General features: G+C 46.6%; 1 protein-coding gene across 2 annotated transcripts in view; it reads right to left on the bottom strand.

Moving 5' to 3' along the window:
* Window positions 1-15,958, bottom strand: part of ELP6 (elongator acetyltransferase complex subunit 6) — a 46,290-nt gene that overhangs the window by 10,884 nt on the left and 19,448 nt on the right. For both annotated transcript variants that reach the window (XM_048837305.2, XM_048837306.2), the window contains one exon: window positions 1,194-1,321. In XM_048837305.2, the coding sequence (XP_048693262.2) occupies window positions 1,194-1,321 (128 nt within the window). The remainder of the gene's footprint in view (window positions 1-1,193; window positions 1,322-15,958) is intronic.

Consider the following 15,958-nt stretch of genomic DNA (forward strand, 5'->3'; position numbering starts at 1 on the left):
CGTGAAATCTGGTCTCCCCCTGTGAAATCGGGTCTTTTGTGTACTTTTACCCTATACTATACAGATTTCACACGGGGAGACCAGCATTTCTCAAACTGGGGTCCCGACCCAACAAGGGTTGGGGGGGGTTCACAGTATTGCCACCCGTACCTCTGCACTGCCTTCAGAGCTGGGTGGCCGGAGTGCAGTGCCTGCTGGCCCGGCGCCCAGCTCTGAAGGCAGCGCCCCACAGGTAGCAGGGCAGCAATAGCCTACCATGCCACCCTTACTTCTGCACTGCTGCCTTCAGAGTTGGGTCAGGACTCTACAGTCACAACACCATGACATTTCAGATTCCAATATCATGACATTTATGATTTTTAAAATCCTCTGACCCTGAAATTGGCCAAAATGGACTGTGAATTTGGTAGGGCCCTAGCTATAACTGTACCCACGCTAGTCGGGGGTCCCACTGCCGTAATTTTGTCTGCTTCTAAATTAATATAATGGGACAAATGCAGTGTGTAGTCAAGTGTCTACAGAAACCGACCTTTGGAGTTATACATCAGAAACTGTAATAGCAGATCCCTACTGCAAGGCTCTGTCCTTAGCTGCCCTGGTGGCTTATACAGCTGAGCTTCAGATAGTAGGAAGATTCCCCACTAATTAGCTCGTTAGTCTCAGTAATTCACTATGCACCTTTACAGCTCACTGACAGACTAGAGAGTGCAAGGAAGGCAGGAACAGAGGAGAGGATGCCCTCCCTTAGTCCTCAGTGGAGGGAGGGATGGAGCACAGTCCCTCTCTCAGCAGCCAGAAGAGAGGGGGGAAGGGATAATCTTAGCAGTGTGGGTATTTCAGGGTTTGGATTTATTTCCATTTGCAAGTGTGAATTTAATGCCAGTGAGAATTGCTGGACTGGCAGCCCATGAGACTAACTCATTCTATTTAGCCACACACCAGGTACGGCCTGGTCAGCTGCAGGGCAAATTTAACACACCCACTGCCCAGCTACTGTTGTCTCTGCCCTGGCGGGGGGGTTCAGTCCCAATCCTTCACCTCACTGCTGCAGGGTGAGGCCAGTTAGTGCTAGTTTGTGATGCAGACAGCGGCATACCAGGAACTAGACTGAGAGTTCAGCATCACAAGAGGTGGCAACATTTCTAATCCCAAGAGTTACTGGCTGTACCTCTTCCAAAGCACCAGAGCATTACCTTATAAACTGAAGGGGATTGGGCTGCCCCACACGCTGCTCCTCACCAAACAAGACGTCAAAGCAGGATTTCAGGCCTTCCAAGAACACAAGCTGTCCCCGCTCTTTTGCTGCGGTCAGACTGACTCCCTGGAGGAGGGGGAAATATCATCTTACACAAGTAAACAGCTGCAGAAGAATGATGCCAGCGGAGTCCCAAGTGGATCTGTGGCCTACTTTGATAAAGTCTCATCTAAACATGCTAATAAAGCCAATACCCAGCTGGATCTTGCACAGCCACTCAGTCAGACAATTCTGTTTCACACACCGCTGGACATTTAGCTTCCCATGTTTTCAGCAAACAGTCCCAAAGAACAGTCAGGAATAGCAACACCCAGACACTGAACCCTTCTGTGGCTTTTCAAGTTCACAGACCCTTAAAAACACACTAATTAAATGGGTCCTCACATCACCCCAGGGAACAAGGTGGTATCATTGTTATCTTACAGCTGGGGACGCCAGAGAAGTGAAATGACTTGCCCAAAGCTAGAGCGTGTGTGTAAAAGCCCAGATTAGAATCTAGGCATGTCTGGCTCCCCATCCTGTGGTGAGACAGGCTCTCCTTCTGGACTGTCTACTGCTTCACATATAAGAACACTTGCTCTTTGTACCTCTCCTTTGGCAACAGAAGGATCAGGGCATTTTAGCACTAGCTCTCTGTGAACCCAGCCTGACTAGATCTTGTGTCAAGCAGTCTCTGAACTTCCCAAGGCAGAGTCTGGGATGGGAAGAAAGGAGGAATGACTGAGAAGGTCACAGAACTCTCCTCTACACCCAGCGCTCAGTAACTGTCCACTCAGCCAGATGTGCACCACGCAAACCCTCCACTCAGTCAGGGCTCCAGAGACAAGCCAGTAAACCTTGAAGGGAGGCAGCCATTGTATGCAGTAACAAGGTTATGGAATGTCGATCTTTTGGGCTATCTCAGGGCTTCTACAGCACCCAGCAGCATGGTATCCAAGAGCTGATATTGTACTTTTCCACGTTTGAGCTAACCATTTCCCCCAGGTGCTCTGCTGTGAACAGTTCACTCATCTGGCCTCCAAGGACAGTGGAGGACTTATGATTGCCACTTTCTTAAAAAAAAATTTTAGCCATCACTGTGGCAACAACAGTCACTTGGCAACATTAATTCGTCCAATGTAGCTACCGCCCACAAGCAAGGTGTGCCTGCAGTTACGGAGAGCACTGTAACCAGGCCAACCCAGTAGCTGGGCAATTTATAGGAAGTTAAAATACCTCAGAGATTACTCTGCTGTTCCCTGCCCTGGCAGGGTTCCTACCCAGTCCTGTGCTTTACCACCCAACCCCTGCCTCAAACACTTTGGGATTCTTGGCAGCCGCTAAGAGGAATTATTATTACAATTAAGTCTCCATTACATGGGTTCCCAGGTACAACACTTTACGTTACTTCAGTTGTAATATTTCTTCTCCAGCACCTTCCAAGAATCTCAAAGTGCTTGGCAAACATTGATTATTTGGCATCACAACAACCTGTGTTAAATATATCCCCATTTTACCATGAGGAAACTGAGGCAGCAGAGACCAAACTGACCTCAGGTGTAACTCTATTGGTTTCATGGGACTTCTATATCAGAAGTGAATTTGGTCCAGACCCTGATTTTCAGGTGTGCAGAGCACCTGCGGTTCCCACGGACATCAACTGGGGTTACAAAAAGCCCCGCACTTTTCAAAGTCAGGCCTCAGGTGACTTGCCCACGAAGTCAAAGTCAACACCAGAGCCAGGACAAAGGTCCCAGTCTCCTGAGTCCCAGTCCATTGTTTAACCACTAGAACATCCCCCTTCCCTTTATCAATATGGCTCTCTTTTGTTGAGTACATTGTAGCTGCCTGGCATATTCATCTCTGGTTCACTCTGTTTTGGGGGGAAATCCAGCACTTGTTACATTCATAATCAACCAAAGCTACTGCAGTAACACATGTTCTTCTATCATCTTGTTTCAGGAGCACCTGTTCTAGCCATAAGATTTTTAAGCACTGATCTGACTATACTTTTGAAATGAAGGTTGCTCCACGAGGGAGGGAGAGGAAAATTAGTGCAGACAGTTTTTCAGTGTTTTGGCTCATTAGAAATTGGGTTGCTAATCAGTACAATAGGCAGCTAGAGGAGAGAGGATAAGATAGAAAGTTTACCGAAGGGTGCAGCAAGCCTTGTTTCAATATGGTATTGCTCAATACTCACAACTGGCAAGCCAGGCTTGGATTGGTTCATTCTTGAATGCTAGGAGAGAGATACACCAGTAGGTCTGGCATATGTTGACAGTAACAATGGTAACTGTAACGTAGTGAGAAAGATTGCTTCTTTTCTTAGATGAGTTGCCAAGTGTGTATATCTGCCTGAGAGAATTGCTGAAATCCTCTGAGGCAGGATTCCCAGGAGAGATGGGATCCAGAGACAGACATTAATTTGTGAAGTTTCTAGTGTGCACAGTAGGGAGAAGGGTAAAAATAGCTATGTTCCTACACCCTTAGTTAACTGCTTAATAAGCATTATACATCATCTGAACCTCACAACACTCCTAGGAAGCTATCCTCATTTAACACATGGGGAAACAGAGAGACGCAGTGATTTGCCCAAGGTTATGCAGCAAGGTCAGTGGCCGAGCCAGGGATAGTCTCCTGATTTCTAGCACCATGCTACATCTACACCCTCCCTTATTAGGTCATCAAAATTTAGGCAGCAACATGGTAGATTTCAGCTTTTTTCGCTTTCTTATTTGGAAAAGCTAATGTGAGTGTCTGGTCTGTAAGAGATGTTCACTACAAGTGACTAGTTCCAGCTGTTTTGGAAGCTTGGCATTTTCCCAAAAGACCTTATCACAGATGGCAGCGGTGGGAGAGAATAGACAAGGTTTCGCCAGATAAGGAGGAGGTCATTTCCAGGAAGGGTAACCTCGCATTCTCTTCTTTGTGGATGCACTCCTTCAGAGCTTATCAGCTGCCACATGTCCACTGCTAGTAATATGAGAGACAGATCTGCACAGCTTCCTTTCCCAGCTGAAATGCTGGGGAGAGAATGTCATTCATCAACGCTGATGCCAGACAAGGACTGTACAAGGCAGTATAGAAAATGTGGCTTTGGTGCAACATTTTCCATCACTGCCAGTTGACAGGGTTGGAAATTTTGACAAATACCTTAATCTAGTGAAGGCTACTGGGGGTGTCTGATAAGTAGCAGATTCAGATTAATGTTTTTCCTTGCATTAAATCAACCCTGACTCTGCCATTCATTAAGACAAGCTAATCTTCCTGTGCAAATTTCTGGAAAGAAATCATTCAAACCCATGGCTAGAATCTAGGCTGTGATTTTGCAATCAGTCGAAGGGAAGGGGCTCTTTGTTTAAAGAACAGGATTGTTCTTTTCAGCGTGGCCCTTTCATTTTCAGCACAGCCACACTGTGAAGGGTTGACCAACAAAATGTTTCCGTTTGTATCATAAGAATGGCCATACTGGGTCAGACCAATGTTCCATCTAGACCAGTATCCTGTCTTCCAATAGAGGCCATCTCACACATGCTTCATCTAAGCCTCACTGTCCTCTCACTTTTCACATTCTCCCAGGAGAGACAGATCACAGCAACTCTCATTAGTAGCACACACACACAGGCTGGCACACAGCTGCAGATTTCCTCATTTTGGCTGGAAATCACTCCTTGTCACACCCACCACAGGGCCTGCAGTTTCCACCAGAGGCTGATTTGGACTCAAAAAGTGTGGAAATCGAGCTTGCAGGTGATAGTTACCGACTAGAATCCTGCCAAGAAAACAGGGTGGGAATAGAAATCTTACTGAAGCCTATTATGCACCTACGAAGTCACATCAGGGAAAAACCAATTTCCAGGCGAAAAACCCCCCAAACATTCTATTACATGACAGATAGAAACAACCAAAAAACCTACGTTAAACGTAGTTAGTTGCCACCCATTCGATAAATTGCTGAGCTGTGTTAAAAAAACCCTGAGTGATCATATGCTGATTAGTCCAATGTCAATCCTGGGTAAAAGAATGGAATGGTTAATTTGGGATGCTATCGACAAAGAATTGGAGGGCGGAGGCTAAAAATACAATTAATGCCAGTCAGCTTGGTTTCATGGAAGGTAGGTCTTATTAAACAAACATAGGGGAGAGGGGAGTGACAGGTCTGGTTGATAGAAGCAACAGTGTGGATATAGTATGCTTGGATTTTGCCAAGGCTTGATTTAGTTACCACATGACACATTTTGATTTTAAAAAAAGTAGGGCCCATATTACGTATCAAATGGATTTAAGAACTGGGTCACTGACAGATCTCAAAATGTACTTGCTATCTGGAGATATCAATGACCAGAACTGTTTTTAGCAGGGTCTCCAGAGATCGGCTCATGGGCCAATACTATTTAATATTTTTACCAATGATTAGACAGTGTTATCAAATCTTTACTGGTAAAGTTTGCAGATGACACAGATTGTTAGGGTAGCAAATAACGAGGAGGACAGGTTTACTGTTACAGAGTGATCCAAATTGCCTAGTTAAGAGGTCACAATCCAACAAAATGCATTTTAATACAGCCAAATACAAAGTAGTACACCTGAGAACAAAGACTGCAGGTTCTATCTACAGGAAGGGAGACTCTGTCCAGGTCTACACTACAAATTGTGATCAATGCAAGTATTGTCAGGATACAGCCGCCACAGTTAGTATATTGCTCAAACATGTACATACTTGGCTCCTTGCATCAACACAGCACATACTCACCAGGAGTGCCTGTGTCAATGTACATGCTGGTGCACCGTGGGTAGGTATCCCATGTGCAATTCGTTATCATGTGCCGCACTGTCTTTTGGGATATTTTTGCAATGCACCATGCAGCAGAAACGAGTTGCACAGGGATGACTGGGAGCTAGGGGTCAAGCTCTCACCATGCAACTTTCTCCACCCCATATTACTATTCATATCCCATAATTTTAGTGCCTTTTTTCTCAAGTCCCACAGACCCACGCGGAACCTCTTGCTGTCTGTCATCTCTGACAGAAGCATGGTGCCTACACAGCTCTATCCCGTTGTCACGAGCATTGCAAACACAGTTGAATGATCTTCCGGTATTTGCAGAGCTGCAAGAACTGCAGCCACAGGGAAAGTGACAATTTTTTTGGAGGACAGATTGCTGTAAGACATAGCAAAAACCAATTCAAGATTGCTGGAGGCATTCACAGAGCAGCTGCACAGAGTGGAGTGCCACTTTTGGGCCCGAGAAACGAGTACTCACTGGTGGGATTGCATCATAATGCAGGCTTGGGATGTCAAGCAGTTGCTGCAGAACTTTCAGATGCGCAAGGCCACATTTCTGGACCTGCATGCTGAGCTTGCCCCAGCCCTCCAGTGCAGGGAGACCAGAATGAGAACTGCGCTGACAGTGGAGAAGCAAGTGGCAATCACACTGTGGAAGGTAGCAAAGCCAGATTGCTACCAGTCAGTGGGAAATCATTTGGAAGTTGGAAAATCCACCATGGGGGCCATTGTCATAGAAGTGTGTGGGCCAGTCATCATCTCCTGCTATGCAGGACTGACTCCTGGCAACATGCAGGACATAGTGGATGGATCTGCAGCAATGGCGTTCCCGAACTGCAGTGGCATACTAGGTGGCATGTAGATGCCTATTTTGGCACCAGCACATCTTGCCCACAGAGTACACCAACAGAAAGGCCTGCTTTTCTCTGGTTATGCAACTGCTGGTGGATCACCAGGGAGCTTCACTGACATCAAAGTTGGCTGGTCAGGGGAGGTGCATGATGCTCTCATTTTTAAAAGTATATGACTGTTCAGAAAGATGCAAGCAGGGACATTCATTCCCAAGCAGCAGATTTCCATTAGCGATGTTGAAATGCCAGTAGTGATACGGGGGGACTCAGCCTACCCCTTGCTCCCCTGGCTCATAAAGCCATACACCGGCCACCTCGACAGCACCAAGGAAAGATTCAACTACCAGTTCAGCAGGTGCAGAATGATGGGTGAATGTGTTTTTCCTCGATAGAAGGGATGCTGGTGTTGTTTACTCACAAGATTGGATCTCAGTGAAAAAAAAAAATCCCATTGTTTACAGCTGTCTGCTGTGTCCTACATAATATCTGTGAGACAAAGGGGAAAAGCTGCCACCAGCATGGAGGTGGAGTGGCTGTCTGCTGAGTTTGAACAGCCAGACACAAGGACTATTAGAAGGACTAATAGTGCCAAGGTGGAGCTATGCAGCTGAGGGAAGCCTTGAAATACCACTTCAACAGTCAGCCACAGTAATGTGGTGTGCTAGACAATGCTCAACCTGGCCCTGAAATTTTGGGGCCTGTTAGGGACTGTGTGCACTGAGCACCCCATCTATGAATATAACACTGTCACTGCACCTATTCATTGTGCACTGCTTGCTGTACATTTATCATTATTACACTGTGTATGTCACAGATCCTATGAGTTCTATCACACTGGACAACAACAACTGTGTGCTTTCACTTCTGCTCGGCATCCTACAGTTTATGTTATGAAGTAATAAAGATGAGTTATTTTTCAAAAAATATAATTTTATTGAATAATGAAACCAGTGCAAAAAACATCTGTGTAATTAAAAGCAAATAAAAAATGTTTGAAACAAATTAACAGGACAGAATTTAACAAGAGGAAAGAACATTCATGTCCATTTCAGACCATTTTGGCAACACATATAGCACCCATGGCTCTCACAGGTCAGTTTATGTGAAGCTGTCCTTATGGTCCCCGTGTGGCGTGGAACGGATGCCGCCCCTGATGTCATGAAGAAATTTCGGGGGGCTGGGGGGGGGCGGAAAAGGAAATGCTACAATTGAGTTTTCCATTGACTGCAAAGAGAAGTGAGCCCCTGCTTTCTGAACCACCTGCTGGTCAACAAGAGTCTGCAGCATCTGTGTTTACTGCTGAAGAAGCCCTATCATGTCCAGGTACATCTCCCTCTCCTTTTCCTTCTGGGGCTTTCTCCCGTCAACTTTCTTTCTTTCTCCATAGTGTCTATAACATTCATCCTCCGTGCCATGTGCTCACGGTCTGATGCAGCACTTGCTTGCAGGATCTTACTGAACATCTCCCAAGTCCTCTTCTTTCTCCTCCTTGTCATGGTCAGGCATTCCACGGCTGTGGAGGTGGCACCCCCTCACGGCCACAACGTCAGCAGCTATAGATAAAGCAGGCAGAAGAATCATATTTATAGTCACAGCAGAAAGCGAAAGTTAAGTTTCTGAACTCCCTTGCCTTGCTCCCCTAAAGTTTTAAACGAGACATGCTTATTGACACTACAGCTTTGGAGTACCTCAGCACAGCACTGTGATTTTAGTCAATTTCTCCTTCCTGAGGGTAACAAAGGCTCAGAGAACACAGCTGCTGATGGTGTCCTGAAGCCCCCCAGGCCCATAGGCCACTAGCCTGCTTACTGCAACGGTGCTTGCTGAAGTCTTCACGGAGTGGCGTGGGAAAGTGTCCTACCACAGCGGAAGAAACAAGGCTGCCATCCCTTTGGGAGAGGAGCAGAATACCTCCATAAAAGTTTCATTGCGATCTCTCAGGAGGATTCAAGGGACATCCCTGTGCTCATAAACAAACTGTTCCACATGTCCTTCCCCCGGCCTAACACTGCTGGGCAACCAAATGCAGAAAATTCTTCTTCTATTTGTTGTACTGCTACCTCTTTAACTAGGAACAAATTAAATAAAAGTTGAACCCTGTGTTCTAGTAAGTTGGGGTCAGGAGCCAACTGTACATTTAAACACTGTAATGGACAATGCATTCACACACTTACCCAAGGTTCCTTCCCTTGCATCGGGCTCGCCCGCTGGGACTGGCTAGACTGTGGTGGAGTCTCAAACAGATCCTGGCTCACAGCATAGTTGGATCTCCTGGTCACATGTTCCCCCATCCTCTTCCTCCTCCTCGCTGTTCACAGCAGGGCTCTGCCTGTCAGGCTCCTCAGAGGAATCCATGGCGCTCTGCGGGGTGTTGGTGGGGTCTGCACCAAGTATGGCATGCAACTCGTCAGAAAACCAGGAGGTCTGTGGCTCAGCACCAGATCGACTGTTGGCTTCCCTGACTTCCTGGTCAGCCGCGTAGCAAGCTGGAGAGAACGGGGAGCGATCCAAAAAAAGGCACCACTTGCTGCGACGCTTTTACTCACCCGGCGGCGCTCCGGCAGCCGGCCCTCACTCACTCCGGGTGTCTTCGGCGGCACTGACGGTCCTGCCGCCGAGGTGCCGCCGAAGACCCGGAGCGCCGCCTGGTGAGTAAAAGCGCCTCAGCGGCTGCCGCCTTTTCTTTTGATCGCTCCCCCTGTTCCCTCAACAGGGGAAAATTTAAAAGGCGCCAAGACATTGACAAGGCGCCACTTGTGCTCAGTGGGGGAGCAGCCACTGCCCCCCTAGCTATGCTACTGCTCCTGGTACGCCTGCTGCAGTTCCTTTGCTTTCACATGGCACTGCTGCTGAGCCCTGTCATACCCCTTCACCTGCCTCCCCCATGCAATCTGCTCATAGATGTCCATGTTTCTACAAAAAGAAAAGGAGGACTTGTGGCACCTTAGAGACTAACCAATTTATTTGAGCATAAGCTTTCGTGAGCTACAGCTCACTTCATCGGATGTAGCTCACGAAAGCTCATGCTCAAATAAATTGGCTAGTCTCTAAGGTGCCATAAGTCCTCCTGTTCTTTTTGCGAATACAGACTAACACGGCTGCTACTCTGAAACATGTTTCTACAACTGCTCCATACTCGCACCTGCACAGCCTCTTCTCCTCACATGCCTAGGAGATCCCACACCTCCTGTCTTCTCCAGACCGGAGCATGGCTACAGCCTGTAACCGGCATGGCTGGCCGGGCAATTGCACACAAACAAGGAAGAGCTGCTAGCTGTGCTCACCAAGCTGGGCAATCAGAAAAAGGCATTTCAAAAATTCACAGAGTTTTTAAATGGGAAGAGAGAGGGCTCCTGGTGTCCGTGACCTCTGGGCCGTGGAGTTCACAATTGTGACCAGAGCAGTCACTGTCTGACATTGTGGAACAGCTGTGAGAGGACCGTTATGGTCGACATAGGTCATGAAGTGTCTACACTCCCACTGCGTCGACCATAGCTCTGTGCCATTCAGGGAGGTGGTTTTACTGGGCACTTACGCTGACAGGAGACAAATTTGAGTCGATGCAAGGCGACATGTCGACCTAACTTTGTAGTGTGGACTACGCCTCTCTCTTGGGAAGCAGTGACTTCAAGAAGGACTTAGGGATTATCATAGATAATCACCTCAACATGAATTCTCTGTGCAAGGCTGGGGCAAAAAGGACTAATGCAATCCCTGGATGTGTAAGAAGGAAAATATCAAGTAGAGGAAGAGACATGATCTTGACTCTGTACACTACATTAGTAAGACTGCTACTAGGATACTGTGTCAAGTTCTGGTGTCCACGCTTCAAGAACGAGGGCCACAAAAATTATCCGGGGACTGGAAAACAAGCCCTACAGTGTAAGGCTTAAGGAGCTCAACTTATTCAGCTTATCAAAGAGAAGGCTGAGAGGTGACATGATCACTGTGTACAGGTACTGACACATGGACAAGAGTGCTGACGGTGGGGGGCTTTCCAACCTTGCTAAAGAAGGCATAGCAAGGTCCAGTGTCTGAACGTTGACGTTGGACAAATTCAACCTTGTAATAAGATGCAGTTTCCTAGCAGGGAGGGTGATTAGACACTGAAACAGCTTACCAGGGGAGGTGGTGGAGTCCCCATTGCTTGGAGCCTTTAAGGCAAGATTAGAAATCTTTCTAAAAGATACTCTTTACTCTAGCTTCTTGGAGAAATTCTAAGTGGGGAGGGAGGCCCTCAAGCTGAATGGTCATGAGGGTTCCTTCTGGCTTTGGAATCTATGAATCCTCCTGTTCACTGCCTTCCTTCATGGGCCACAGGGAGAACAGAATTGCCTGCATTGCCCTTAACATGCTCATAATGTTTGCAGCTCTGCTTAAAGACCATGGCTTCATCCTGCAGGGATCAGGAAAGAAGGTTTTTTCCTGAAGCACAATTAGCCAGCTGTATTCTGGGTTTGTTTCTCTTCACCTTCCTCAGAAGCATGAGAGATTGGCCAGAGCTGGAGATGGGAGACCGGACAGGGTTGACCAGAGCTCTGATTTGGTACAGAGAATCCTCTGTCTAGATGCCTAGCTGGCATGTCGTTATCACATGTTTAGGGTCAAACCAATGCCTTCCCGAATCCAAATCTGTCCATTTACCCCCAGGTCAGACTGGCAGATACTTGGGGGGAGTGGGGGTCACCTTCCTCTATAGCATGGGCCAAAGATTGCCAGCTGGGATAACCAGGCAGATCACACCTAAATCAATTCCCTCCCACTGCAGAGGCCTCAAGCATTTGGTGGCACCTTGATCTCTCCTGTTCTCTGCCTGTCTCCCAGGGTCTGAAACACTTTAGTAGAACTAAAATCTTTGGGCTCAACATAGAGGTATCTGGGTAAAAAGAATGGCATGCGATATTTAATGGTCTCTTGTGGTCTGAAAATCCAGGGTCCCATTGTGTGAGGTACTACGTCACATACAAAACCGCAATCCCTGCCCCCAAAGAGCTTACAAAACCATACTGATTTCAATGACACTGCTCCTCTGGATGTATTCAGAATCTCGTCTGCAACTTTAAATGACCAGAACAAGTTTCCATCGCTTTTGTCTCTGGTAAAAAGCTGATGCTGGTCAAGGAGAGGGCGCAGGTCTCTACTGTGACTTGTGCAATGGCAGTGGAACTGTTAAAGTTCTGACGGCAGGTCATCACCAGCAGAGCAGGCGCTAGGAACCCAGCTTTGACTTGGCAGTGCTGGCACTTACAAGAAAACTAAACATCTTTTATCTTGTAAATTGAGCAAACTTTGTTCTAGAGCCAATGAGACAAGAAACAGGGAAACATGCCATGCTCTCTTCGGAGAGTCACTTCAGAGTAAGCAGCAGTTCTGCAGAAAAGGACCTGGGGATTACAGTGGATGAGAAGCTGGATCTGAGTCAGCAGTGTGCCCTTGTTGCCAAGAAGGCCAACGGCATATTGGGCTGCATTAGTTGGAGCATTGCCAGCAGATGGAGGGACGTGATCATTCCCCTCTATTCGGCACTGGTGAAGCCACACCTGGAGTATTGCGTCCAGTTCTGTAGTGGGGGGACCAAAAGAGATGTGGACAAATAGGAGAGAGTCCAGCAGAGGGCAATGAAAATGATTAGGGGGCTGGGGCACATGACTTACGAGGAGAGGCTGAGGGAACTGGGGTTATTTAGTCTGCAGAAGAGAAGAGTGAGGGGGGATTTGATCGGAACTCTTCAAGTAGTTGAAGGCTGCTAAGAGGATGGAGCTCGGCTGTTCTCAGTGGTGGCAGATGACAGAACAAGAAACAAAGGTCTCAAATTGCAGTGGGGGAGGTCTAGGTTGGATATTAGGAAACACTATTTCACTAGGAGGGTGGTGAAGCACTGGAATGGGTTACCTAGGGAGGTGGTGAAATCTCCATCCTTAGAGGTTTTTAAGGCCCAGCTTGACAAAGCCTTGGCTGGGATGATTTAGTTGGTGTTGGTCCTGCTTTGAGCAGGGGATTGGACTAGATGACCTCCTGAGCTCTCTTCCAACCCTAATATTCTATGATTCTGTGATCACCGCACTAAGGCTGTAATAAAAGAGATTGTGGGCCAAGTTTTCCACTGGTGTAACCTGATTCTTAAGTACAATTAATAATCCTGTGCTGAGCTACCAGATACTGCTTTTTATAATAGCCCCTCCCCAACAAAAGGGCCTTCCTTGCCTATACTGGAGATTTCAGCCAGAGTTGCAAAACCCTAATACAGACAAGCAAAAATACTATACATGCTATTATTTGAACTGGTGAGTGAAATCAGAGTAAGCTGCACCCATGCAGATTGCGGTTTCGCCTGCCTCCAGTAGGGGTTTGCGCTACTGCAGCTACACTGGTAGTTGTAATTGGGGAAAATCCCCATTGTAAACAAGGCCCACGTCTAATAGTGAAACTATCCATCCAAGGAACACCTGTATCAAGATTGACAGTGGGTTAATTTAGACAGAAGTTGATGTAACCTCTGCGTCAGATCCAAGATCTTATTGCAAATCCAGGAGGGTTAAATAATCTATGGCACAACCTTCAATGTCAAAGAGCCTCCGAGGAATTCAAGGACGACCATCCACACAGAGAATCCTGAAGTTATATTATAAGATTAACTCAGAGAACTGAGCCCAAAGTCAGGAGGTCAGCTGACAGCTATCAATAGATTTAACTCTCTCTTGGAATTCCCCATGGAAGAACTGGATTGTTCCTTTCAGCACATCCCTTTAAGGACAAAAAGAAAAGGAGTACTTGTGGCACCTTAGAGACTAACCAATTTATTTGAGCATGAGCTTTCGTGAGCTACAGCTCACTTCATCAGATGCATACTGTGGAAACTGCAGCAGACTTTATATATACACAGAGAATATGAAACAATACCTCCTCCCACCCCACTGTCCTGCTGGTAATAGCTTATCTAAAGTGATCATCAGGTGGGCCATTTCCAGCACAAATCCAGGTTTTCTCACCCTCCACCCCCCCACACAAATTCACTCTCCTGCTGGTGCTAGCCCATCCAAAGTGACAACTCTTTACATAATCAAGTCGGGCTATTTCCTGCATAAATCCAGGTTTTCTCACATCCCCCCCACCCCCATACACACACAAACTCACTCTCTTGCTGGTAATAGCTCATCTAAACTGACCACTCTCCAAGTTTAAATCCAAGTTAAACCAGAACATCTGGGGGGGGGGAGAGGGGTAGGAAAAAACAAGAGGAAACAGGCTACCTTGCATAATGACTTAACCACTCCCAGTCTCTATTTAAGCCTAAATTAATAGTATCCAATTTGCAAATGAATTCCAATTCAGCAGTTTCTCGCTGGAGTCTGGATTTGAAGTTTTTTTGTTTTAAGATAGCGACCTTCATGTCTGTGATTGCGTGACCAGAGAGATTGAAGTGTTCTCCGACTGGTTTACAGATCCTCCACCCCCCCCCCCCAGATGTTCTGGTTTAACTTGGATTTAAACTTGGAGAGTGGTCAGTTTAGATGAGCTATTACCAGCAAGAGAGTGAGTTTGTGTGTGTATGGGGGTGGGGGGGATGTGAGAAAACCTGGATTTATGCAGGAAATAGCCCGACTTGATTATGTAAAGAGTTGTCACTTTGGATGGGCTAGCACCAGCAGGAGAGTGAATTTGGGGGGGGGGGTGGAGGGTGAGAAAACCTGGATTTGTGCTGGAAATGACCCACCTGATGATCACTTTAGATAAGCTATTACCAGCAGGACAGTGGGGTGGGAGGAGGTATTGTTTCATATTCTCTGTGTATATATAAAGTCTGCTGCAGTTTCCACGGTATGCATCTGATGAAGTGAGCTGTAGCTCAGGAAAGCTCATGCTCAAATAAATTGGTTAGTCTCTAAGGTGCCACAAGTACTCCTTTTCTTTTTGCGAATACAGACTAACACGGCTGTTACTCTGAAACCTTTAAGGACAATAACATTGTTCAGAGCAGTGAGGAACAAAACATTTCAATTTGCATCACACACATGCTCCAACTAATCCTCATTGTTCTCTCACTTTTTCAGAGTTTCTCAGGAGAGAGAGATGACAGCAACACCTATTAATAACAAACACACAGGCCTTGTCTGCACTGGGAAATTGCATCAGGTTAGAAATCATATTAACCAACATGATTTTCCCCTTAATGTAAACAAGGACGCTCACCGCTGGACATGGTTATCCCTAGGGCACTGTCTCTGTCTACCATAGCTGCTAACTGAGGTTTAACATCATGTTAATTAACACAGTTTCTAACATGATGCATTTTCCCCAAGGTAAACAGAGTTGCCAGCTTGGCTGCAAATCTCCCCACTCCAGCTGCCTCAGCCGTGGTGAGAACTGCTCCCTGTCACAGCAGCCACAGAACCAGCAGAGTCCATCAGAGGCTGATTTGGGCTGAAGTGTGGAAATCTAATTTGTAGGTGCTATTTTCTTACTAAAATCGTCCTAAGAATGTGTGAATGGGAGGAGAAAATAAAACTTTACATGAAACCTCATCATCTTACCAAGGAAAACTCATTCCACTCACATTAGGTCTGAGCTCTCAGCCTGTTTATCTCCTATTACAAGGGAATAATTGGGCACTAACTTTTGTCTCTTGCCTTATACTTTGATTGTAGGCCTCTTGGGACAGGGGCCATCTTTTTGTTCTGTGTTCGTACAGTGCCCAGCACTGTGGGTCCTGGTCTGTGATTAAGGCCCCTGTGTGCACTGGGAATACAAAACAAATAAATAAATGAAATAAGCAAACTGCAATTGCTTTATAAAGCACCAAACCCAACCCACTGGCCACGGCACAGAACACATCAGCTTTACAAGCATCTTTCCCACCCTTGTGAGTGACTAATTACTAGAGCAGCCTGGGCGGGGGAGATCTCAGGAGCTGATTATCCAGTTAACTACGAGAGTGGAAAAGGAGCACAGGAAGGAAGTGCAGGGGCTAGGCGGGGCCAAAGGAAGGTCTCTGGGTGGAGAGATCCCTTCCCTCTCTTATGACTATATGACACTGTAAAGAGAATTGCTGCATGGAACTGAAAGAGGGTAGCGGCTGATAAAACTAAA

The sequence above is a fragment of the Caretta caretta genome, chromosome 2, assembly GCF_965140235.1.
Source record: "Caretta caretta isolate rCarCar2 chromosome 2, rCarCar1.hap1, whole genome shotgun sequence".
NCBI lineage: Eukaryota > Metazoa > Chordata > Testudines > Cheloniidae > Caretta > Caretta caretta.